Source organism: Mustela nigripes, chromosome 3 (assembly GCF_022355385.1).
Source record: "Mustela nigripes isolate SB6536 chromosome 3, MUSNIG.SB6536, whole genome shotgun sequence".
Taxonomy (NCBI): domain Eukaryota; kingdom Metazoa; phylum Chordata; class Mammalia; order Carnivora; family Mustelidae; genus Mustela; species Mustela nigripes.
Window position 1 is genome coordinate 99,035,151 of NC_081559.1, and position 27,428 is coordinate 99,062,578.

At 35.2% G+C, this 27,428-nt stretch overlaps 1 protein-coding gene across 2 annotated transcripts in view; it reads left to right on the forward strand.

Annotated features, from left to right (window-relative positions):
- Nucleotides 1-27,428, forward strand: part of DPP10 (dipeptidyl peptidase like 10) — a 599,077-nt gene that overhangs the window by 288,936 nt on the left and 282,713 nt on the right. For both annotated transcript variants that reach the window (XM_059394419.1, XM_059394420.1), the window contains exon 5: nucleotides 9,165-9,239. In XM_059394419.1, the coding sequence (XP_059250402.1) occupies nucleotides 9,165-9,239 (75 nt within the window). The remainder of the gene's footprint in view (nucleotides 1-9,164; nucleotides 9,240-27,428) is intronic.

Here is a 27,428-nt window from a genome sequence, read left to right on the forward strand (position 1 = left end):
GTGATTAATCTAATTCTTTAAAAGATCAACTCCAGGGCACCTGGGTGGCTCATTCGGTTAAGGGGTTAAGGGTTTGCCTTCAGCTCAGGTTAGGATCCCAGGGTTCTGGGATCGAGTTCCTCATCGGGCTCCCTTCTTAGTGGGGAAGCTTGCTTTTCCTCTCCCTCTGCCTCTTACCACCCCTCCCCTGTTCCTGTTCTTTCTCTCTCCCCTTTCTCTCTTTCTCTCTCTCTCAAATAAATAAATAAAATCTTTTAAAAATGAAATAAAGTAATGACCCTATTAATTAGGTCTGTGAAATCCTAGTCTCTAATATTTATCTGATGGAATATTGTAGCAAGAATAGACTGAAGCAGTTTGCTACTGCAGAGCTCCAGTCTACCCATCCAATGATATAAGCATTCTATTGAACATATATTAAGCCATGATGTGGAAAACTTCTGATGTGATTATTTTTAGGACTTCCATAGCTTTTCATATCTTTCTATATGCCCTCTTCTTTTCTTTTTTTTTTTTTCAATTGAAGAGTATTTGCATTATTTTCAGGTGTATAACTTAGTGATTCGACAGTTCTATAGGTTATGCTATAGTGACCACAGGTGTAGCTACCATCTGTCATCATACATTGCTGTTACAATTCCACTGAGTATATTCCATATGCTGCGCCATTCATCCTCGTGACTTACTCATTCCATAACTAGAAGCCTGAATCTCTGGCTCTCCTTCAACCAGGATCTCCCTGCCCCAGCCCCAACTGCTCTCCCCTGTGGCATCATGAGGTTATTCTCAGTATTTATGGATTTGTTTCTGCTTTTTGTTTGTCCATTCTTTTTTTTTCTTTTTTTAGATTGCACATGTAAGTGAAATCATATTTTGTTTGTCCTTCTCAGTCTGACTTCACTCACTTTACAATATCTTCTAGATCCATCCACGTTGTCACAAATGGCAAGATCTCATTTTTTTTTTTATGGCTAAGTAATGTTCCAGTGTGAGCGCGCATGTATGTGTGTACATTCATACATAAATTGATGCCACCTCTTCTTTATCCACTTGTTTATCAGTGGACACTTGGGTTTCTTCCATGTTGTAACTCCTGTAAATAATGCTACTGTAAATAAGCACATGGGTGTATGTATCTTTTCAAATTAGTGTTTCCATTTTCATTGAGTGAATGAATACTCTGTAGTGGAGTTACTGGATTATATGGCATTTCTATTTTTAATTTTTTAAAAAAGATTTTATTTATTTATTTCTCAGACGGAGATCACAAATAGGCAGAGAGGCAGGCAGAGAGAGAGGAGGAAGCAGGCTTCCTGCCGAGCAGAGAGCCTGATGCGGGACTCGATCCCAGGACCCCGAGACTATGACCTGAGCTGAAGGCAGAGGCTTAACCTACTGAGCCACCCAAGCACCCTCTATTTTTAATTTTTATAGAAAACATCTATACTCCCTTCCATAGTGACTCCACTACTGTACATTCCTATCAGTAGCGCCTGTAGGTTTCTTTTACCCCACATCATCACCAACACTTACTATTTCTCGCCTTTTTGATTCTGCCATTTTGATAGGTGTAAAGTGTTATTTCATTGCAGTTTTGATTTGCATTTCCATGATGATAAGTGATGTTGAGCATCTGCTCATGGGTCTGCAGGTCATCTGCATATCTCTGTTGTCCTATTCTTTAGTCCAGCTGCACTAGAATGTAACCACTTAAAAGAAAAATATGTTCAAAATATGATGATTAGAAAGCCTGACAATTTGAAGTCAGTAAAATAGCCCCATCTGAACCTCCAAGAAATAATTTATATAAATATACAAATTAAAATATTCCTTTCCTTCTCTCTCCAGCCAATGCTTTTCTAATTTATTGACTTTTTGGGAGGAAGAATATTGACACGCTTCTCCTCAAAAATCACCTTGTCTGCCCTTTTTTAAAAGTTATTAATAGAATTCAGAGACTATTAGTTTTTGCCATCTTATTAAAAATTTTAAAAAATGTTTGTTAAATGTTTTAGTGTATGGTTTATGATCCAGATCAATAAATATTAATTTGGCCGTTCACATTTATAGAGCAATAAATATATATGTGATATATATAATATAAATAATATATATATTATATATATATATGTGATAGATGTAATATAAGTAGCAATAAATATATATACTCTACAGGGGTTAGTAGGCATCAGTTCATTAGTCTTAAAAACTACCTACTTGGACCATGGCAGTTTGTGGAGTTAGTTTTACAAAATATTCTAGTATCAATAAGATACATGGTTCTTAGAAAAAAAGAAAGAGACCATCTATTATATTTATGCAACATGGATACCTTGGGTATCACAAAGAAATATAATCCAAACACTATACTAACTAATTGGGTAGCTAAGAGAAGACAATGTGAAGAAGAAATACACAATAAAATATTTGATTTTAAAGTTCCCTGCATATAAACACAGTTATGGCTATAAAGAGAAGTCATGGCTTTATTTAAAGCTACAGGGTAAAAACCTATTTGCCTCTTCCTCATTCATTTCTTTGAAGACAGGCAGAAAAGGAGAGCCAGTTCTTAGCATCATACCATGGACTGCATGTTGGTTTGCCTTCTTTGCTGGTCTTCCTTGAGCTTCTTTGCCCTAGTATCACTCAGTTAGCTGCATGGTGACCATTTTCCTCCACTCATCCATTTAACTGTTTTCTAAAATCCTTCTTCATGTGTATTTAATGGTCTTTTATGGACTGCAGTGTTAAATAAACTTATTCGTAATATATACTTCACATATTTGAAACATTAATATTTTATTTTTTTAGAATAAGAGATGAATTTTCTTAACATTTTCATCAGGTATCAATACACTAAAAATGAGATTGGGTAATGAGGGAGGTTATGGCCCAAATTAATTAAACATAAGGTGTGTGTGTGTGTGTGTATGTGTGTGTGTGTTTGTGTCTGTAGGGAGTTCGGTAGGTTGGAGGCTCAGAGAGGAAGGAAAGATCATAGCCCCACAGAGACCTACCTTCTTGTTTTCATTATTCTTTATCTGTTAAAGATAGACCCTCCTATGCTTTAAGGCTTAGAGCATTATCCAACTCAAGTTCCTGGGCCAATTGTTTTTTGTTTTTTGTTTCTGCTGTATTTATTTATTTTTTTTTCTAAGTAGAGATGCTTATAAATATTTTTTATCACCAACTTGTTACAAGAACTAGAATAATACTCACCCAAACTGGACAGTTCTCATGCTTCTATCGTATCTCACTCCTAAGGTAGCCCAGTCCTTCTTACCAGTTTGTGCTGATTTTAGCCCCATCTCTGATTCGTCTCCTCTCATTCCATTCTCTCTCCACCTCAAGTCATCCAAATGCATGTTTTATATTTTCTGATTCTTCTGACATTTAAGTTTGTATTTAATGATTTCTTGCCATGATCTTCAGTATCTGACATCTTGGAACACTATCATTATCTTATTTCTACCTCTAGTTATAATGTTTCTGACAAGAGTGAATCATTGCAGTGGAGCCTCTTAATAGGGGCATTACTGTAGCAATAAAAGCTGTAAATCGCAGTTGCAAACACCCTAGAAGTGCAATCATGAAACAGTGATCAATGATTAGATGAACTGCACATATAATTACATACATATAAGGTCAGATGAATCACTTGAGCTGAAAAGGACAGGAAAGGTTTAAGAGGGAGAATTAGAATATTTTAGAGAAATACAATTTGAATAGGGAGCAGATAAACTCTTGAAAGGATTACAGCAAGTGGGGAAGGTTGAACAAAAGTACAAAAAAAAAAAGAAAAGAAAACATGAACATTTAAAGAATAAAAGTATTAGTAAAACAATTCTTGTGATACCTGCATTGTTACTGATCCATTCCTAGTAGAACATGCTGTTTTGGGGATTTTATCCCTTTTCTTTGAAGGGGATGGGTTTGCACTGAATATAAACTTTTATCTAATGCTCTGTGTAACTGATTAATTAAAGGCAGCTCCTACATATATCTCTTAAACTTGAGGTTTTTACACAAAATATCAAGCTTTCCCTGTTGGATACTATAAAAGGACTAGAATCATAACATGTCTAAAAATGGCATGTTTCAAAATTTCCTCAAAATAAGCTTTTTTTTTTCTCTTTCCCAACTTAAGTTGTAATAGCAACATTAAGCCAGTGGCAAAAACTTGAAATAAAAATTGTTTTGTGTACTTCCTGTTTCTCAGTGTTTAGATCTAATTATTAAATTCTTTTGTTTTTATCAACTGTCTCCCTTGAATGTGTTCCTTCCTCTCTATGCCCTTGTTTCATCCTTAACTTCTTGGCATTGCTTGCCCAAATTGCCTTGAGAGCTTCTTACCAGAGCTAATGACTTCAAGATGTCATCAGATCCAGATCATTTTTTACCCACTGCCAGAGTAATTGCTCTAAATTCATATCTGATTTTGTTGCTTTTTTGGGCTCTAAACTTGACCATTCATGAGAACAGTGATCAGCTCTGCTATATTCATGTTAGCAATTATTAGTACATGCATTATTAATATTGGCAGTAATCCATAGGGCTAGCCCCGCATCTTTCCAGTAATCTCTTTAAGCTTCTTGTGCATTTTGTTTAGCTTATTCTAATAACATAGTCTATATTTTCATTTATCTGGAAAACACTGGATCATGAATTTTTCACTTACAGTACCATAAAATATATGAAAAGAATACCATTCTATTCTTCATTTCTTTAAAGAATGTTTTATTTGAGAGAGAGAAAGCATGAGAGAATGAGTGGAGGGAGGAGTAGAGGAAGAGAAAGAATATCAAGCAGACTCCACTCTGAACACGAAGACCTATGCTGCGCTGGATCTCACGACCCTGAAACCATGACCTGAGCTGAAACTGAGAGTCAGGTGCTTAACCGACTGAGCTACCCAGGTGTCCCACCATTCTGTGCTCTAAATCTCATTGCACTGTCTTCTTTCCCTTCCTTCAGCTTTACGGCAATTATTATTTTTCCCAAAATTAGCAGATTGATGGCCCCCAGGCAGAAATTGATGTCTGTAAATATATTTAAAAGTATTGGGCTATTGTTAAAAATCAGAAGATTATAAATTAAAATCTTGATTTCTGGCTGATCTTGAAAAAAAATGTGGAATACTAGAATACTGTATCACTTTCCTATAAGATGATGCTTATCTGGAGCTTAGGGACTACCACACCTTTTAGACAGTCTGACTATTCCTTTTACCCTCTTTATACCCATATAGCTTAATTCTGCCACTCCATATCCAGTCCCTTTTGGCTTTTGGGTTTGAGACTCCTACCCTACTGTGGACCATAGAGAAACAGTGCTTATCTTATCTTCTCCAATATGGGATGGAAACAATTCTAGTGAATGTGGTTTCTCAACCTTATAGCACTCTCAGTCTGCTGTGGTACTGGTCATATTGTGAATGTTCAATCAATACATTTTGGTAGAACGGAATGACACAAATGAGATACAAAAAAAAATCTTTCCAAGCTACCCAGAAGAACACATTTTTTTTTTCTCAACTTGATCAACTGTCTTGTCTTCCTCATTTAATTGGTTTCATTAACCATGTGCATGATTATTTTTCTGTTTGTCCTACCTCACTTGGCTTTAGTTGAATGTTCCTGGATGGCAGAATTCATGCATTTTAATGTCCTTTGTGCCATGTCTGGAGAATGCTCTCATAGGCATTATTGCTAAATAATACTAATAAACACACTAGAAACTATTTCTGCATCCTTCTATTTCTATAGTAATTAAGTGACTGAATATGCAGGTAACATAATAGTGTTATTGGCAACACTAATTTAAAGTCCTATCAAGTTGAGTCTCAACCAGAACTATGCTAATGTCTGTAATTAGGGTCAATGTAGAGCAAGGGGTCTCCTGTGGCTGCAAGAAAGAACAAATCTCTGGGATGCAACAGATGATACCATTAAAGGCTGTATGAAGGGGGATTTGCCTGAGACTTCTGGTGTCCCTTGACAAAGCTGCATGTACTGTCAGCGAGTCCCTTTGCAGCATCAGTGATCTGCACACAGCTCTCTCAATTCAGAGAAGGTTCAACAGCTTGGGCCCCTGAAAAGGTATTTGGAAAGTTTCCCAGTTTGTGTTCTGCATAAGCTGGAGGCAGTATAGTGATAATTAATAAAGTGTCAGACTAGATAATTGTAGGAACTGTAAAAGATACTAAAATGTTGTGACCAGAGGCGCAGACACACCTGTGAACGTGTGAAGTTAATTTGTGTGAGGAACATCACGTGAGAGTGGATGAGGACTAGAAAGGTGAGATGTTCTTTAACTAATTCAGATGGGGAAGCGCTCTTCCAAAAAGTAAAAAAATGGAGCTCCACTGGTGGGATAATGCAGGGTTTATTAAAGGAGTTCCTGCTGTATTCTTTTGTTTTGTGTGCTCACCTGCTTGACCAATTTTTAAATTACAGTAAACCTCCCCTTACTGTGTTACAATATACCTCTTGGTAGTATAATGTTGAGAGACATGAGACCTTGTTTCTTCATTTTCACCCTAAATTTTGTGTATGACTAGGGGGCCTCCAGGTGACTCAGTTAAGCATCTCCCTCTTGATATAGGGCTCAGGTCATCTTCTCAGGGTCCTGAGATTGAGCCCCGCATCTAGCTACATGCTCAGAAAGGAGCCTGCTTGGAGATTCTCCTCTCCTTCTCCCCCTGCCCCTCACTGACCCCATCCCTGCTTGCTCGCTCTCTCTCTCTCTCTCTCTAAAATAAAAATAAATAAATATATTTTAAAAATTCTGTGCAGACCAATTTCCATCAGATGTCTGTACACAGTAAGTTAATGACAGGAAAAGGAATATAAGGATGAGGGTACCTATGTCAATACTAATCACGAGAGGTTGAGAACTACAAAATTATGAGTAATTTACAGAGCTGATAATAGATGAATGGCAGCTCTGTTGTGGTCCTTGTTTGTTGTTATTTCTAGTTTTATTGAAATAGATTAAAAATGAAAACTAATACCTTTAAGATGCATTACTGCCAATGATTATTCTGACCTTCTCCTAAAGTCTCTTATACAAAGGCTGTATAAGATAGATGTATGTAGGCAAAACCTCCAAATCTTAGCATTGCCATAGAATAGTATTTTCTTCCAGACCACTCTGTTCTCTTGCCTTTCTGGTTTACAGGTTAACTATGTTATTCCAACACAATTTCATGACACCATGGGTATCCTACAAGTTGATTCAATTCTAACTAACCAGAATTAGTATAGACCCTCCAGGTTAAGGACTCGGTGACTGACCCCATTCAGATGCCACCTGCATGTCCCAAGTCTCCAGGCTACCTGCATTTCAGTATAGTTTGGCTATAAATTTGGTGGTTCCCGCAATCTTCCTTTGATAATTTGCGAGAAAGATACAGAAAGTGCTATACTTATGAATACTGGTTTATTTTAGAGGCTACAAATGGAGAGCCAAATGAACTGGTAAATAGGGAAAGTCCAAAAGTGTCCCAGCATAGTCTCTGTCTCTGTAGAGTTGGGAAGTGCCATCCTCCTGATATGTTGATATATTTACTAATAAGGAAGTACCTCCAAATTTCATCATTCACAGATTTTTTTTTTTTAAGAATTTATTCATTTGACAGAGAGAAGCACAGCGAGAGAGAGAGAGTGAGAGAGAGAGAGAGAACAAGCAGAGGGAGAGGGAAAGGCAGGCTTCTCTCTGAGCAGGGAGCCCGACGCTGCCGGGCCCAGTCCCAGGACCCCAGGATCATGCCCTGAGCCAAAGGCAGATGCTTAACGACTGAGCCACCCAGGCACCACCATCATTCACAGATTTTTATGGAGGTTTTCACTATTGGCATGATTGGCCACATCATTGGCCACATGATTGAACTCCATCTCCCATCCCTCCATCTGCCCTGACCTCCAGTTCGCACAGAAAGTTCTAATTCTTTAATCAGATGGTTGGTTCCTTTGGTGGGCAGCCCCTTCTCCAAAAGCTGTCTAACCACCCTCCCCCCACCTCTACTCCTTGAGTCATCTCACTGGCATAAACCAAGTATGGTCAGAGGGAGCTAATTAATTAATTAGTTAATAATGAATGATATTCCTATCCCTCAAAATTGCAAGCATTTTAGGAGTTTTATGCAAGGAATCAGAGAAAAAGACTAAATATATTTTTTTATTATACCACACAAGCTTCTTTCTCAAATGTTAATTAGTCGGAGTTTCTTGTTTTTTTCCATTGTGTTTTGGGGGTTTCTAAGTATAAAAACCCTTACATCACCCTTTTTCATTTTTTGCAGACAACAGACTTGTAGAAATTGGCCTGGCATAAGGTGTATGAAATTATTTACATATGTATTTCTCTGCCAAACCCATACAAACTAGTCTGCCTATAATGTATATGCAGTCCATTTTGTCTTTATATTTTGTAGACTTTTGATGCATTAAGTCAACTTGTTTGACTTCTCTTTAGATCTGAAATTAAATGTAATCTTTATTTCAGATGAAATTATTTCTCTACTCTCAATGCATTTCTCCTTCACTTTATTTTCAATTCTTTCTGACATCTGGCCTATTCAATGATAGAATTATAGGATCAAAATCAAGCAGTACAGTGTAGTTATAATCAAGTACAATCAGTTATTTGTGTTTTAATTAAGTTTACTGTGGGAGTATCCTCTAAAGAGATTCTGTCTTTAATATGAGTATCTTCTTTTAAATACAAGTATGCAACCTATAAGAAAACAAAAGTACAAAGAGAAAAAACAGCATGTTACTGTTTCTTTTTTAAATTTAATTCAACTTGCAAATATAAAAGTATTTTGCTTATGAAGTTGTGATTTTTTGCCTTATTTATTATAATGAAACTATTAACATAGTCTTTAAATGATAACATGTAAAAAAGATACGTTAGCAAATTTTCTTCTTAATGAAATGTCTAACATAGCCTCTAAGTTTGTATATCCATTTGAATAATCATACATTAAATATATAGATGTATATGCATATTTATAATAAGAATGAAAATGGCTGCACTACTCACTGTGTTGTGATGTGAACTGAGATCTTTTAAATTATCTACCTACCCAAATTCATATTAATGTCTCTGACATTAAGCTTTTCACTGCTTTCATAACTTTTTTTTTTTTTTTTAATTTCTAGGTAACCTTCAAAGCATCAAAATACTCAGTTTCACCAGATTTGAAATATGTTCTTCTGGCATATGATGTCAAACAGGTAAAGTAATGATCTTTGAAACAGGTAAAGTAATGATCTTTGAAAAACTTTTCTTTGTGATGCATTCAGGTAGCAAGTCATAGTTTTACTTGGTCTTCTACTCACCTAGAAAAAAGTTGGCATATCCAGTAGATGCAGGGGAATACTGAAAACCAATATTGCATGAGAGGTTTGGAGAAAGTGTCCTGTCTTCCACACCAAGCTAGCAAATGCCTGCACACTCTGCTAGGTGTGTGTGCCAGTCCTAGTCTGTTTCCTTCCGAGGTGGGTGTGGCAGGTGGTTAGCAAATCTGACAAGTGAAGGCTTTTGCATTTTCAGGACAGACTCATTATAACCTAAGTGTGGGAGTTTCCTGATGGCTCTGCCCTGATCTGCAGTGTGTATAATGGGAAAGGACTTGTGAAAACATTGATTCACGTTATGGACAGTGGATTCTTTGGTGGTATTTGAGCATAAGCCTTGTGAATATAGAAAATTATGAAAGTGGGTCAAACCAAGGAATCAGTTCTGAACAAACAAAATGTTCTAATTGCAATTAGCATTTCATTACTCTGTGTCAGCTCTACAGCACACAATTAGAGCAATATGTATGGCTGTTGAGTGTTTTGTATTTAGATATAATTTGCACTGTTAAGAAGCAAAGTAAATGTTGAAAGGCAATTCAGCAGATGAGTTTCTGTAGAAAATAAATGATTGGAAATCATTCAAGAAATTTTTATGTGCTCCAAGACAATAAAAATTTATAGACTTAAGGCAGGAGGCCTCATAGAATGCATTGAAAGGCTTTGAGCACATGAAATTTCACAGTTCAGAAGACTTTCTATGTAATGACTTTAGTCTTTGGTCTTTTAGAGTACACATGTGCTATGCTTTCAATATATTTATATATTTTTATTTAAAATAATTTTCCCTGCAAAAAGCAGGGAGATTGTAATGGAAGACATCTTTCCCTATTATAAAACTCAGCGCTTTTACTTTAATTTTGCTTTGTAATATCTCTATTCGTTGTGATTCTGAAAAGCACATGTAATAGCAAGAGAAAACACTTGTTTTATAATCAACATATTACAATTTCCCAATTTTTAAATAGTATTTATCGAAAGACTTTTAACTTACTGTAAATTTGTATTAAACTGATAATGAACTTAAGAAAAATTGTATTTCTGTAGACACAATAATCAAGACTATGTGGAATGAACAAAGAGATAGACATAGAGATCAATGCAACAGAATAGAGAACTAAGAAACAGACCCATACAAATATGCCTAAGTTATTTTCGGCAAAAGTGTAAAAGTAATTCAGTGGAAGAAAAAATACACTTGTGTAAGTCTTGCACTATATAAAATCTCAGAATGGTTTCTGGGTTTAAATGCAAAATGTAAATTTATAAAACTTTCAGAAAAATCAAAACAGAGCAGAAAATCAGTGTTATGTAGGAGTAGGAAAAGAGTTCTCAAACTATACATCAAAATCACAGTACAGACAAGGGAAAACTATTGGCCTGTAAAAGACCTTGCTCTGAGGATGAAAATCTAGCCTATGTCTGGAAGAAGATATTTGCTGTTTCCATATTCAACGAAGGACTGATATCTAGAATATATAGAAAAACTCTCAAAATTCAAGTTACAAAAACCAAAACAGCTATTCAATCAGAAAATGGACAAAGACGTCAGACATTTCATTGACGAGGACATACAGATCACAAATGAAGCACATGAAGATGTGTTCACATCGTTAGCCATTAAGTAAATACAAATTGAAACAGCAGTGAAATATCACCACATGCCTATCAAAATGGCCAAAGGGAAAAAAAAAATAGTGTCTACACCAAACCAGAGCAAGCACCAGGAAGTTAGGTCATTCATATGTCCATGTTGGGCATGTGTAATGGTTCTGCTACTCTGGAATATGATGTATAAAATTAGGGAGACTGGATATTTCAACAAGATGCATCATGTTTATCAAAAAGCACAGTGAACACCAGAACCCACATATCTATGGGCCAATCTTAATATTCTTATTTTTGCTTTACTTCAGGAAAAATACATATATTCTATGACACATCAAGCTCTGGAAGTGAGAGGAAGCTATTATTTTAATAAGTAAAAAATAATCAAGCTAAATGTCACACAGTCTTAGACTACTTCATTCATTTTGTTTTGTTTTGCTTTGCCTTGTTTTATTTATTCATCATATATTAGGAGCAAACTACCAAGCTAGACATAAGGCATGGGGTGTGTGTGTGGAGGGGGGTGTGAGTGTGCACACACGCATGCACATCTACCTCAAGAAGCATACAGTCAGAGGCAAGATGATACAAACACATATCCACTATACATAGCATTGTGTGAGGTATTACAGGAGTGGCAATATTAAAGAATAGAGAATATTTCCATTCAAGATAATCATGCCTGGAAAGGAAGCATAGGGTAAGATCTGAAGAGCAACCAGGTAAAGACGAATAGAAAAGCTTTCCAGGTGGGCCCATAAAACAGTGCTTCATGGAAGGAGCATTAAGTCCTTGAGGAATCACACTTAGTTCAGACTATCTAGCTCACTGGTAAAAAAACAAACAAACCAACCTATATACCTACTGGAGACTCCAAATTATATGTTGAATTCCATTTTATTCTTCACAGTTTATACTGAGAGAACCTTTGGGATCTGATGGTTTTAGAGTAGTAAAATGCCATTTTTACTGTGTGTATGTCTGACTGTATGTGTTTGTGTGTGTGTGTGCATAACGCCCATTAACAAAGATGGAAAAAGAAACTCATACAAAATTCAACCACCTAAACACATCCACTAAAATTATTTTGGTGTGTTTTATTCCTTTTATGCCTTTGATATGTAAAAGTAGTAAACAGAAAGTATCATACATTAAACATTATTTTAGGCAGGTATTATTATCCTAATTTCTGAGAGAAGTTAATCTCAGAAAAGCTGAAAAATGCAGGATTTGATGATTAATAAATTTATCTAAGATCTTTCAGTTAGGAAGTTATAGCCACACACTTATAAATTGGCTTATATAATATTTTGTCTTTATTTTCATTATAAGGCAGATGAGCTGAACCAGAAAAACAGAATCAAAAGCTAGATTCCAATGACTTACAGATTCTCCCTGTTGTTAGTTGTCTTCATGTTTTGAAATATTTTGCAAATATTTTTAGTGTATTCCCTTTTTCCTGAATTTAATATTTCTATAGGATGCATTGACATAAATGGAATTTCTTCATGGAACTATATAACGTTGTTTAACTGAACTGAAATTCAGAATAGCACAAAATAAACTTCCTTAAGGTGTATAATTCAGTGACATTTAGTACATTCACAATACTATACAGCTACCACCTCTGTTTAGTTGTAAAGCATTTTTATCAACAAAACAGATAACTCAATACCCATTAATCAGTCAGTCACCAATCTCCTAGCCTACCATACCTTTCAATAACCACCAATCTGATCTCTATCTCTATGGGTTTATGCATTGGGATATGTAAATGGAATCCTGTGACATTTTACTTGCGTTTTTCCGCTTAACGTAGTGTTTCGAGGTTTATACACATTGTAGTATGTGTCAGCACTTCATTCATTTTTTATGGTTAAATAATATTCCTCTGTATGAACGTATCACAGTTTGTTCACTTATCTTTTGAGGAATATTCACTTTATCCCCACCTTTTGGCTATTCTGAATCATGAGGCTGTGAACATTTGTACACAAGAATTTCCTGAGTACCTGTTTACAATTTTTGGAGTATATATTGAGGTGTGTAATTGTTGAGTAATAGACTAATTCTGTGTTTAAGTTTTTGAGGAACCACCCAAGTCTTTCCAAAGTGGCTACACCATTTTATATTCCCACCAACAATGGATGAGTTCTGATTTCTCTGCATTCTCACTAACAGTTGTTATTTTCCATTTTTCTTTTTATGAACTATTCTAGTGTGTATAAATTGGTATCTCATTGTGGTTTTGGTGTACACCTCCCTAATGACTAATGATGTTGAACATACTTTCATATGCTTCCTGGTCGTTTGTATTTCTTCTTTGGAGGAATGACTACTGAATTCCTTTGCCTATTTCTTTTTTTCTTTCTGTAGTTGTGTTTAAGAGTTTTTGGCATATTCTGAACAGTAGACTCTTATATAGGACTTGAAAATATTTTCTCCCACTCAGTGGATTGTCTTTTCACTTTCTTGATAATGTCCTTTGATGCATAAATTTGAAAATTTCTGCTTGGGTGTAATTTATATATGCACATGCTTTTGGCATCATAGTTAGGGATTCATTTACAAATTCAGGGTCATAAAATTTTACCCCAGTGACTCTTTTCTAAAAGTATTATACTTCTAGTTCTTATATTTGGGTTATTGATTAATTTTGAATTAATTTTTATATAGTTTGGAATAGTCCAATTATAACACAATATATAGGCTCATGCTGTATACTGAAACACTTCCTCCAAAATGGTTGTGTTGGTTTATAACTTTTGTTAGGCACTGTATGGTCTGTTATATTACCATCTTTACCAACTTAACACAGTGTTTTAAAGAAAAAATAATTGTTAACTTGGTAATCTACTATCTACTAATCAAATACATGCACACATTCTATCTCACACACACCCTCCCCTCTGTCAGTATTAGTTTTACATTACATTACATTACATTTACAGTAAACTGCCCCAAACTTAGTGACTTTAAAAAAAAATATTATTGTGCTCAGTTTCTGTGTAATGGAATTTGGATTGGTGTGGCTGGGTGGTTCTGGCTCAGGATTTCTCATGAAGTTGCAGTCAGCTGTTGGCTGGGCTGCAGCCATCTGTCTGCCTGAGGTTGAAGAACAGATTTCCAAGGCCCATCACTCACATGGATGGCAAACTGGTGATAACTGTTGGCATGAGGCTTCAGGTTTGTCCCGTGATCTTTCTGAAATGCTGCTTGAGAGTCCTCATAACGTGGTACCTAGATTTCTCCAGAATGAGTAATATAAAACATAAAAAAGGAAACTTAAATGCCTCATATGATCCTTCCTTAGAAGTTACCTGTTAGGTAAACCTGACTCTTGATTTCTGCTCAGGTCATGATCTCGTCAGGCTCTGTGCTGGGCATGAAGCCTGCTTAAGATTCTTTCTCTCCCTCTGCCACTCCACGGCCCCTCCTTGCACTCGTGGTCTTAAAAAAATAAATAAATAAATAAAAGCTATCTGTTACCTTCACGAACTATTTTTTTTAATTCAATTTATATATATAATATATATTATATATATATATATTTTTTTAAGGATTTTGTTTATTTATTTGACAGAGAAAGATCAAAAGTAGGCAGAGAGGCAGGCAGAGAGAGAGAGAGGGAAGCAGGCTCCCCGTGGAGCAGAGAGCCCGATGTGGGGCTCCATCCTAGGACCCTGAGGTCATGACCTGAGCCAAAGGCAGCAGCTTAACCCATTGAGCCACCCAGGCACCCCTCAATTTATATTTTTAAAGATTTATTAATTTACTTGAGCAGGGAGGGGCAGAGGGAGAGGGAAAGAGAATCTTAAGCAGAGTCTGCACTAAGCGTGAAGCTCCTGATTGTCTCTCAAACCTCTGTGCTTGTCCAAGCAGACTGTTGTATTTTCAGACATTCTCGGTAGTTGAGGATGTGTCAATACCTGTCTGTGTCTGTGTCTGTCCCAAAAAAGAGGGTCTCAGCAACTAGAGTCAGGCTGAGTGGAAGATAGGTAGACCTCAGACAGCAGCTCTTTAGAATATGCAAATATATAGTTCTGTGGTGGCCCTACAAGTTTGAGAGCCAGATGTTCTGAAGGTGTAGTTTTTCTTTTTCTTTATTATTATTTATTTATTTATTCTTTTTGGTCACATAGGTCAACTCTAATTCAGTGTGGGAGGAAACTACTAAGAAGTGAGAATTTGGAGGGACCATCTTAGTGGCTGGCTTACTTAGTCCCTTATTTTCTTATTTTACATGCAAAGTATACTTATTCTCTCTGAGACCCCCCCATATTTTCATCCATTGCAGCCCAACATTTTTATTAAGCAGATCTAGACCTTGAGTTGTCTCTTCAAGCATGGCTCCTTGGCTATAGTCATTTGGGTGTATTTTTATATATTAATACATTAATTTTTTTGAGATTTTATTTATTTATTTGAGAGAGAATGAGACAGAGAGAGAGTGTGTGTATACGGTAGGGAAGGGTCAGAGGGAGAAGCAGATTCCCTGCTGAGTAGAGAGCCCAATGAAGGCATCCATCCTGGGACTCCGGGATCGTGACCTGAATCAAAGGCAGTCACTTAACCAATTGAGCCACCCAGGCGCCCCCAGAATTAAATCTATATTAAATATATTCACTTACACATCCACATAAATATAAAAATATTTCCTAGGTATATATTTCTTATGTATTTGAATACTGGTTTGATTAACATTTCCAGCACATATTTTCAGATTTATTGGTTTTATTGTGAATAATGTATTTATATATGCCATTCCTTTATCTTTTGTAGTCTTTGTATAATTTTTAAAACATACATTTGTGTAATTCAGTTATTAGTTTTATTATCTTTTTTAAATTGTAACAGCAATTTTTTATATTTAATTATTTTCTTAAGAGAAAGTTTAAATTTTGTGATAAAATTCATGTTTTACTTAGCTGTGCTTTCTTTTGTCTCTAGGCTTAGAAACATGTCCACTAACATGGAAAAATATCATTGTGCTTTTCCCCTTTTTTATAGGTTTTTATCCATATATATTTATTCCATTTTATTTTCAACTGTATATGTGGTGATTAAAACCAATCTTCCTAACAGATCATAATAATGGGAAATATGTATCTTTTATATAAGTGAACATAGTAATGATCACCTGGGAAGACCACAAAGGAATATTTTTGATGTATTATTAGAGGGTCACACAGCATATTTAAAAGATGTAACCTGACTCACGGTACCACACGTGTCTTCAGCCTCTGCTTCCCCATTGCTATGATGAAGAGAAAGAAAATATAAATACTTCTCAAACTTACTATCTTGAGTAACTGATATAAAAGGAAAGTCATGTGATAGTAATTCTGCCTTAAAGATTCTGTGAGAGAGCTACCATAAAGGATCTAGTACTATTTATTTTTATTTCTTCTCAGTGTTCCAGAATTCATTGTTTGTGCACCACACCCAGTGCTCCATGTAATACATGCCCTCCTTAATACCCACCACCAGGCTCACCCAACCCCCTACCCACTCCCTTCCAAAACCCTCAGTTTGTTTCTCAGAGTCCACAGTCTCTCATTGCTTGTCTCCCTCTCCGATTTCCCCCACTTCCCTTTTCCTCTCCATCTCCCAATGTCTTCCGTGTTATTCCTTGTTCTCCACAAGTAAGTGAAACCATATGATACTTGACTCTCTCTGCTTGACTTATTTCACTCAGCATAATCTCCTCCAGTCCTGTCCATGTCGATACAAAAGTTGGGTATTCATCCTTTCTGATGGAGGCATAATACTCCATAGTATTTTTTGTTTTTGTTTTTTTGGTGTCAGGGTAGCTTGCTCAAGAGAGCTGATTTAGCCTTTTCTCCCTGGCAGTGTCCTTAATCTGAGTCAAATGTCAATTTAGCATAGGACAAATTTAGAAGGTTTTTTTGTTTTGTTTTGTTTTTTGTTTTTTTAATAGGTCAATAGCTAATTCTTCTGTGTGTTACCTATGGACTTCCGCTATTGAAACATGATTCTGTAGGTTACCCAGTGTTGAAATGCTTTATTCAAAGCTTGTCTTGATATGGTTTTTCTGTCTGAAGTATGAAGAGTATGATTCTTTTTTTCTTAGCTTTTTCCTGTTAACTATACATTTTGACAAATACTTCAATGATCTGCAGTTGTAGTGTCCAAAATCATAAAGTAAGTATGATTATTAACATAGGTTTATAGATAGTTTTTGAAAATTCTGTATCAGGATCTTTATTCTAAATAAGCAGTATAAAATATGAACTATCAATTTTTAGTACTTTGCAGAGAACCTTCCCAAAATATTAATTTTTGTATTAATATCAATTTTTATTAAACCTGAGCTCAATCTTTTCTCTTGATTATTAATTAAGTCTTGATTATTTCTAATATGGTAATATAAAGACATTTCCTCCATGTATCTTTGTTTACTCTGTACTATCAAAAGTTAATTTCAACAAGGTGAGAAGTTGCTTTCCTTTTTCTGGTCAAATCGATGTTTCTCATTGTTTGTTTGGGCTTATAGTGTGTGTCTTTTTTTTTTAATAAAAGATTATTTATTTATTTATTTATTTGAGAGAGAGGTAGAGAGAGCACAAGCAGGGGGATGACAGAGGGAGAGGAAGAAGTAGGCTCCCTGCCAAAGAGGGAGCCGGACGTGGGGCTCGATCCCAAGACCCCAGGATCATGACCTGAGTTGAAGGAAGACACTTAACCAACTGAGCCATCCAGGTGCCCTGAGTCCATAGCTTGGTTCTTTGCTCATTCTTCTGTTCTACAGAATTTCAGAATGTTTTATGCTTGTCGTAGGAATTTATAGACACATAAAGATAAATGCTTTCTGACTCTTAAGAATCTTACAGTGTGGTAAAGGCTCTAAAAGAAACATTTCACTAACTATGTATTATTATAAGGGGGCTAAAGATAATAAACAATGAATCTTGGAACATTAAAATTTAATAAAAAAGAATTGTTAAAATTCAATAAAAGCTATTCTCTTTTAATTAAAAAAAAAGGTAACTAAGTGGGGGGATAAACGAAGAAAGTGCCTTTGTGATTGGAAGTGAAGATGAGCCCCCTCAGGAGATAGAGTATAGAGTACAGTATGTTAATCGTCATGTATTGAATTAACATGTTGTACTCTGTAGGTTTGCACAATGTTAGATGTCAAATATATTAAAAAAAAAATAGTAAAGTTTCCTGCAATGGAGGGATGGTGAGCTTACACCATCTCTTGTTTGTGCGTATACCAGGCCCCTAGCATCCTTTCAATCACTCTTACTCTTTGGCAGTTTTCCAAACTCAGGATGAACTGATCTTTTTAAAAAGAAAATCTGATTGAAGTGCCTGGGTGGTTCAGTCAGTCAAGCATCCAGCTTTTGGTTTTGCCTTAGGTCATGATCTCAGGGTCATGGGATTGAGCCCTGTATCAGGCTTGTGCTGGGCATGGAACCTGCTTATGATTCTCTCTCTCTCCTTCTGCCCCTCCTGGCCACTCCCTCTGTAAAAAAATCTTAGTGTCATTTTTCTTAAAATTATCCCCCAGCTGCTTTGGGATAAAGACTAGAAGTCACTAAGCAGCCTACAAGACCCTGTCTGCCTTTCCAACCTCACCTATCACAACTTACCCCTTGCTTTCAGCACTTCCAGGATTTCCTACCATACCTCAGAACACTGTATTCCTTCCATCATCTACCCGGAATAAACTCCTACCCCATGTTCTCTCCCTCATATTAGTGATTTTTACTTACTCTTAGATGACAGCTCAGCCATACTTTCTCATCATCAGAGCTGTTCTAGACTTCTCTAACTTGGTCAGATTCCCTTATTATAACATTCATGATATGCTACCTCCCCTTTGTAGAGTTTATCACAGCTGTAATTGTGTTTAACACAATGCCCGGCACAGTGTTGCTGAAAAAATAATTTAAAATTTAATGTGTAATTTAATGAACCAGAACCTCTAGCAAATGTTTCCTTAAAGTGCCATGTGAAAGTAAGTGGCCTGTCTCTGTGCTTTCATGGCATCTGGATGGTACTTCATCTTCATATTTCTGTCATTGTATTGAACACATTCTTTTATGAGTGCATCTCCTTCACTAAACTGTAAGACCCTTAAAGTTAAGAATTTCTCTTCACTTATTTTAATGCCCTCAGAATTTTCTGCAGTAAATGGCTCATAGAAAACTGTCAATGTTTGTAAAACTAAAACAATTATTCTCAGTCTTGGCTGCACATCAAAATCACCTGGAGAATTTATTTTATCTTATTTCATTTCATTTTATTTCAATTAATTAATTAGTTAATTTTGAGAGAGAGAGAGAGAGAGAGCAAGCTCCGGATGGGGAGGAGCAAAGGGAGAAGGAGAGAGTGAATCTTAAGCAGGATCCATAAATAGCACGGAGACCAGGGTAGGGCTTGACATAGGGCTTGTTGTGGAGTTTGATCTCATAACCCTTAGCTCATGATCTGAGCTGAAATGCAGAGTTGGATGCTTAACTCCCTGAGCCACCCAAGTGACACCCCCACACCGAGACACCCTTATCCCTTATAATTTTTCTTTATAGTAGTTGCTGTTATTCTTATTTTATTGGTAGAAATAGAGAAACAAAGGAGTTCCCTAAGCTTGTATAATGTATGATTCAAGATTGAATTTTTCTTTCTTTCTTTCTTTTTTTTTTTTGGAATAATATTTCTTAATAATGGTCCTGAAATAAGGGAACAAGTAGCCATTCAAATTCTTGGGCCCTGTGAAGACCCAATAGAAAAAGAAAGTTTGAGGTTGGTCCCATAATCTGCGGTTTAATAAGCCATTTAGGTAATTCTGATGGATGCTCAAGATTGAGAATATCTGTTGAGAGGAACTGATTTAAAAAAAAAAATACCTTTTATTTATTTATTTGAGAGAGAGGGAGCAGGGAAGGCAGAGGAAGAAAGAGAATCCTCAGGCAGACTCTGTGCTGAGCACAGAGCCCTTTGCAAGGCTCCATCTCAGGACTTGAGAACATGACCTGAACCAAAGGCAAGAATTGGACACTTAGCCAACTGAGTCACCCAGGGAGAAACTGATTCCTTAAAATCCAAGAGCTCTATCTAAGAAAAGATCTAAGAAGCCACAAAGTAGCCAGGTAGATGAGAGTGATGTAGAAAAAAATACTATTTAAGAAAGATTATCTACCATTTGTAATATTTCAAAATAATTTGATCATAGATTTGATGTCTACCTGTTCCTTTCTGACCTTGGACACCATTCTGACTCATTTTCCCTTCAAGACTGATGCTTAATCTGCAATGTTGTAATTATATGCGGCTTAGTGAGGATACATGGAATTTGGAGCAAAATATGTAGGATTGTATTTAAGCTATTCATACTTAAAGTTTTTGTTGAAGTGTAACATACTCACAAGGACATACTCATATTAAGAGGATGAATTTTTACAAACTAAACGCGTCTTTATAAAAATCACTTAGGTCAAGAAGCAAAACATTATTGTGCTCCTTTGCAGTCACTGCCTACCACAAGGGAGACCACTGTTCATGCTTTTAACAGCTTAGATCTGTTTTTGTACTTTATTTTATATAAAGCTGTACATTTTCTGCTCTTGTGTATTTTGTCTTTTGCTCAACGAATTTGTAAAACATACCTACATTGTTCAGTAATTAGATAGTACCTTGTTCATTTTCCCTACTATATAGTACTCCACTGCATACATCATAGTTTAATGCTGGTTAGAAGGTAAATCTGTCTATCTATCTAGCTACCTGTCTGTCTATGTGTGTGTATAGTGGATATTGTACTGGATCATTTCTCTGATCACTTATTTTCTTATCTATTTCTTATCTATTACCCTGTTTCTTCTTTGACAACTAGTTAAAAAGAGATTATAGTAGAGGGATCACATTTTTTTTTTGACTACTCAAATTGTGTGTATTATATGAGAAGTGTTTATATTATTTTGACCATCCCTACGTTCTTGCTCTCTTTTTTACAGATGTAGGAGACTTGGAGATCTAACTAACTACCTAAGGGCCTTACATCACCATTTGAGAGCTGGAAACTATCCAGTCTTTCTTGCCCCAAAGACCCTGGTCTTTTGATCACACAGCCATTTTGAAAAAAGTCCTTACATATTTTCATAGATTTTCTGTATTCTGGAATAATTATTTTTTCATTTAATTGAAACCATATCCAACTGTATTCTAATTAAATAATTGTAAGACAAATGGTACTTGTATTTCATATCATTATTTGCAGTATTCATGTAGTATTTATCATATTTCTCTAGCCTTATGGTTTTACATTTCATTATTGTATTTGCTTCTTTGAAGTTTTTTTTTTTTTAATAGCTAACTAAATCACTGTGGGATGGATTTTGATGCCATAAATTTGAAAATATTAAAGAAGAATAAAGTAGTCTAAAGTATGAAATCTAGGTTTGAAATCTTGATGATCAGAGTACTTGTAGTTAGGAACTGTCTAGTGTTTAATATTGCTTATAATAGGCAAAGTTGTTTTTGTTTAGTCTTAGTCATAAATAGTTTAAATTTAACCATTGAAATCCAGTTTATTTTTTATATTTTCTCAATGTGTTTGAAACTTCTGGTCCATTTGAATTATTTAACAGTTGAAGTCGTCTTCTTTTAAGCCATCCTTGAAGTCAGTAGTATTTTTATATACACATCTTTTGAATGCATATATAATGTGTAAAGACAAGCAAGTAGAAACAAGTATTTAAACTCATACTCATTTATAGTTTTCTTATTATTTAGATAAAAAATACATACTAAATGGACTAATGAATAGTTAAATTAACCATTTATTTTACATTGTTAACTCCCTTATTGTGTCTTATGTGTGAGGTCAGAAACTTTAATTAAATTTACTGTCATTTTGGCATAATTAGAACTGTCCTTTCTGCATGATGGGACATCAGTCTTCATGAGAATAAGCTCTTTCTAAATAGAAAAGTTAAAAACTGAATGAATCTTTTAAAATTGTGTCTAATGGAAGGAACAAATCCATTAGGTATGTGATAAATTTTCTGTGTTGGTGTTTGTCTTCTAGAATTGATGCTGTGCAAAAGAACAGTATTGTTATCCTCTAGAGTTGGACGCATTTATTTCCATTTATGTTTCTACTAGTTTGTAACTCTGCAGACAAGACCCTCTTTATGATAAATATCTATTTTAACTAAGAACTAATCATTGTAAAATGAATCCTGCATGCACTGCTGCCTGAAAAACTGACTCGTCTCTAGTGAATTATCTAATTAAATTCTGAGCCTTAATACTTCAGTGCTTTATAATTACGGACACATATTTAAGAAGTCTGGGGGAGTGCATGATCTGGTCATGGGACTATCTAAGCTATTAAGTTCCATACACTTGGGGCACACAAATATTTCTGCTAATCCTGTTAATAATAAACTCAGGGAAATTTCAGCCTTGGAAAGTGACTCTGTTCAAATATATGGAACTTGAAGTTGACCCTGAGAGCCTCCTGCAGAACTTACAGAATGCAACTTCTCTGCTCTCTTGTAGCTGCTGTGACTAAAATGTCTCCCCTTAGTTTTTTAAGTTAGTTAACTTAAAACCTAGTTAACCTTCTCCTTACTAATGAGTATTGATAAGGCATGAAATAATATATTAATGTCACTCTTGGAGCTACACACACACACACACACACACACACACACACACACACTTTACAGTACCTATATATTTACCTCTTTTAGGGAAAACCAGTTAATATTAATGATTTAATATATGGATTTATCTCATTCAAGTCTTGTTTTTGTCATATTTAAGTATAATTTTTCCACTTATAGACAAAATCTTTAGAATACTTTGAGAAATACTGTGTTAGCAAAATACTGTCATACTGTTAAAGTCCTGTTCTGGTAACCCAATGCTGTGTAATTACTCAAAAATTTAGTAGTATAAAACATGAATTTATTATAATTATGGATTCTGTGGGTCAGGAATTCTGGAAAGGCTCATCTGTGCTGTTTCCACTTGGGGCCACTTATGTGATTGCTGTTGGGTGTTACCTGGGGGCAGGACTCGGGTTTCCCTGTGTGTTAATAGGGTGGTCAGGTGGATTGCCTTAAGCTGGTGGGCAGGAGGCTGGGCCCAAGGGAGGAACAGTGTTCAGAGGGCAGGGATGGTCCCATAGGGGGCCCCATGCCCCCACACCCTGTCTTCCTAGGTCCTCTGCACTGGACTGCCCTGGCTTCAGTCTCCTCCAGGTTTAGCGTGCACCCTTCTCCATGTTGGCACTTCAGGTCATAGACCTCCTAGAGTATAGGCACTCATGTATGGCCACAGCTGCTGTTGGGCACCAGCTAAGGGTACACCCCGGGGCAGATGGGGCAGATGGGGCAGATGTACTGAGCCCCCACTGAGTGGTTACCCTTGCTGAGCCAAGGCTGCAAAGCTGTGTCATATCTCCATCCCTGGGCCAACACCCAACCTACCACCCCCAGCTGAAACCACCTTGGCCCAGTCCATCCTGGCCTTACTGTACATGGGTTTGTTTTAATCAATATATATACAGGATGGCAAATGTATTTTCTTCTTCTTTTTTCTTAAGAACATTTTCTTTTACTAGCTTACCTTATTGTAAGAATACAGTATATAATACATATAATATAAAACGTATGTGTTAACTGTTTCTATTATTGTTAAGGCTTCAGAGCAATAATAGGCTATAAATTAAGCTTTTAGGGATCTGAAAGTTATAGGGAGATAGTCCCTCCTGAGTCGAGTAGGCATCTCTAACCCCCACATTATTCAAGGTCAACTGTATTAGTGTCAGCGATACAACAGAATGATTCAGTATTTGTATATACTGCAGAAGGATCACCATAAAACATCAAGTTAGCTGGTTATTTTCGTAAATCTAACTAACTCATTAGGGTAAACCGGAGTTAAATAAATAAAGGAATACTTATCCAAGTTTAGAATGAGCAAGCCAGAAGGAAAAGTTGACTTAGTAAACTACAGAGACAATTTACAGATAGTCTAGAGGTGGGAATGCAGGCCCAAATCAACACAAACTTAATAGTGGTTAGAATGAATTTAAGCATGGGTTTTACAACAAAAATATGTTTCTTAAAGTAGATGATACACCAATTTAGGTATTTTCATTGGCCATAAGCAGTGTGAACGTACATTGTCTCATGAACTTTAAAAAATTACTATATTTTCAGGCCAGGTTCAAAAAACTAAACTATCTGGAGATTCACAGACCTGTACCCCTGGGGATAAAAATATATTATATGTTTATAAAAAATTAAAAAATTTTTAAAAAGTTAAAAAAAAAACTATCTAAAACTATGCTGTCTGGTATTGTAGCCACTTGCCATGTGTGGCTATTGAGCACCTGAAATATGCTTATTCCAAATCAAGGTGCGCCATATAAATAAAATGTTTTATATTTTGAAGACTTGCTAAAAAAAGGAAAAGTGTAAAATAATGTGTCATAATCATGACAAATTCATGTTAATTAATGTTAATGTTTTTGATACATTGGATTAAATAAAACATATTAGCAAATTGATTTCACTTCTTTCTTTTTATCTTTATTATTATGGCTACAAAAAATTAAACTTATACATGTGCGGTTTGCGTTACAGTTCTTTTGCTTGGTGCTGCTTTATAACGCAGGTATTCTAAATGCCAAGGAAAAGAAACTTGAGATGCTGTACCCAACTGGAGACTGTACCCAACAAGGAGAAAATCCTCATTCTCCAAGATTTAGAAATTATAATGAAGGAATTAGATATGTAGCTGTGCAAAGGGGAAATCTGGCAAAATATGAGGAGAATAATAGATATAATGAATGTTGAAGGGTTGTCACAGAGAATAGAAATTCCTGTTGGGTTAGGTTGATTTCAGTATCTTCCTTTAATCCAAGAAAAATAATAGTCTTCCCTCTGAAATACATTATACCACAAACATAGAAGGAAAGAAAAGTGTGGCTCTTTGGTTAATATGTCATGTTTGAAGTCATGAAAATTATACACTTCCTGATTTTTCTTTGTACAGATTTCAACCAAAATCAGATTTGCTTTATTTGGTCCTGTCTGTTTTGAAAGGATCAAATAGAAGATAACGTTTCATAAAACAATAATAGTAATTTTTGCTAGAAATAGCAAAAACAGAATGTGAATGCATAGAAAGAAATCCAAAAGTAGTGTTTTCTGATTATACCAGGAGACAGCAATATTATGATTCCTAATTGGAGTTTACACTAATTAACTTCTCATTGCTTTTATGTTGCCTATTAAAAAAATAAAAACAGTTAAATATTGTGTGTTAGTAAATTAACTAGCTCGAAGATAGTTTGTGGTGCAGGGGACCTCTTAATTAGACAAACGGAAAGGACCATAGCATTTCAGAAGAAAGAGGGAGTAGGGAATATAATTAGAGTAATGAGGCCATGCATTTTTGAAAGACCTCAGCCAGAAAATGACCAAGGCTTATTGTCAGAAAATTGAGACTTGATTTTTAAGAGCAAAATGTGTGTTTATATATAAGATTTAATTCAGTATACCTGAAGCATAATGAAGTATTACATAATTGTACTTAGTTTTACTTACTTATATTTAATTATGTTTAATTTAACTTTACACACATTTTGCTTCCCTTGAACATTTGAAAATATTTAAGGCTCTAACTGGAGCTTAATTTGTGTGGCACCCCCAACATCAAGTATCCTGCAAATGCACACAACTGCCCTGTGTTTGTTGAATAAATGTATGGCTGGGGGAAGAAGGGGCCAAAGCTTCACTACTCAAGGAGAGAAGACGCATTCTGTGCTGCTGCTTCTCACCCCAACCCCCGCTTCTTCTTAACAACTTTCAACACCTTGTCTCAAAATAACAGGTACTTTCCATAGATGATGAAAAGCCAGTGGTATTCATGTAAAATTGGATCTTCATAAAAGAGATTAATTAAATAATTGAACTTCTTCACATATAATTTTTCACCTTAAACTCCATTTATCACATATAATTGTGCACTCAAATTTATGAATAGTGTCTGATTGACATAATTTTAATCACTTTTTTCTTTCTGAATAGAAAAATGCCTATGATATTTCAAATGCAAAAACATTAATAATTTCAGTATAATGATATTACTTGGTCATTATTACTTTTTCCTGTATATGGAATTGTGGAATACATTTTTATTTATTTATTTCACGATTGCATTCCACTTTGTATGTATGCCTATTATGTATAATAACACATTCTGGGAGGAGAGCATTTTATTAATAACTTACATCATTTTTATTTGCATAGTCAATAATGCCATGAGACCAAAATAGTAGGATGCATATTACTGACAAAATTATAACTGACAAACTTAATTTTACATTTATTGATGTAATGTAAAATATAGGCATGTTGCAAAAGGTATGGTGAAGGGGGAATTTTTTAAAATAATTATGTTGTTAATAGTGATGATATTAATAAAGAACAGAGATTTAAAATCTGACCATAATTGACTTCGAATTAGATCTATGCATATTAGATATTCATTCATGAAATACAATGAGGTCTTTTTTTTTTTTTTCAGAGAAAAATCTCCAAATTATTCTATAATATGTTAAAAAAATAGCCCTTTTTTTCTGTTATTGGACATTTAGGTTATTTCCAAATTTCCCACCATATACATATATATTATGTTGTAGTGATCTCCCTGCACTTAAAACTATGTTAACATTTCTCATAAACCATAGGTCAAATGATATTAATTTTGTAAGGCTATTGAGGCATATTCCTATAATTATTTCCAAGAGGTTTATCTCAAATAACATCACTCCATCTCTGTATTATTGTGTGTACTTTTTTCAATTTAACCTTTTAAGCATTATTAATTTTTGGATGAGAAAATTGAATAAAAAGTTCAAGAGATTTGATGAAGATTTACTAGATAATAGCAGAGCTGGGATCACAATCAAAGGTCATGATATTAATCACAATGTTAATATGATTTTTGAATGTAAAAATATTATATTCATTAATCATAAATTAATGCAATAACTCTTCATAGAGATCTTACTGTGTGCCTAGAATTATTCTATGTACTGTGGATACATCACTGAGCAAAAAAAACAAATGAGAATCCCTTGTCCATATGGAGCTGGCATACTAAGGGAGAATATAGAACATAGTTAGATGATTAGATGGTGATAAGTGTTGAGGAGAATTTTTTTTTCCTATGGCTTTTATTTTATTCATGTTCTTATATTTTTTTTAATTTTTAATTTTTTATAAACATATATTTTTATCCCCAGGGGTACAGGTCTGTGAATCACCAGGTTTACACACTTCACAGCACTCATCAAAGCACATACCCTCCCCAATGTCCATAATCCCACCCCCTTCTCCCAAACCCCCTCCTCCCAGCAACCCTCAGTTTGTTTTGTGAGATTAAGAGTCACTTATGGTTTGTCTT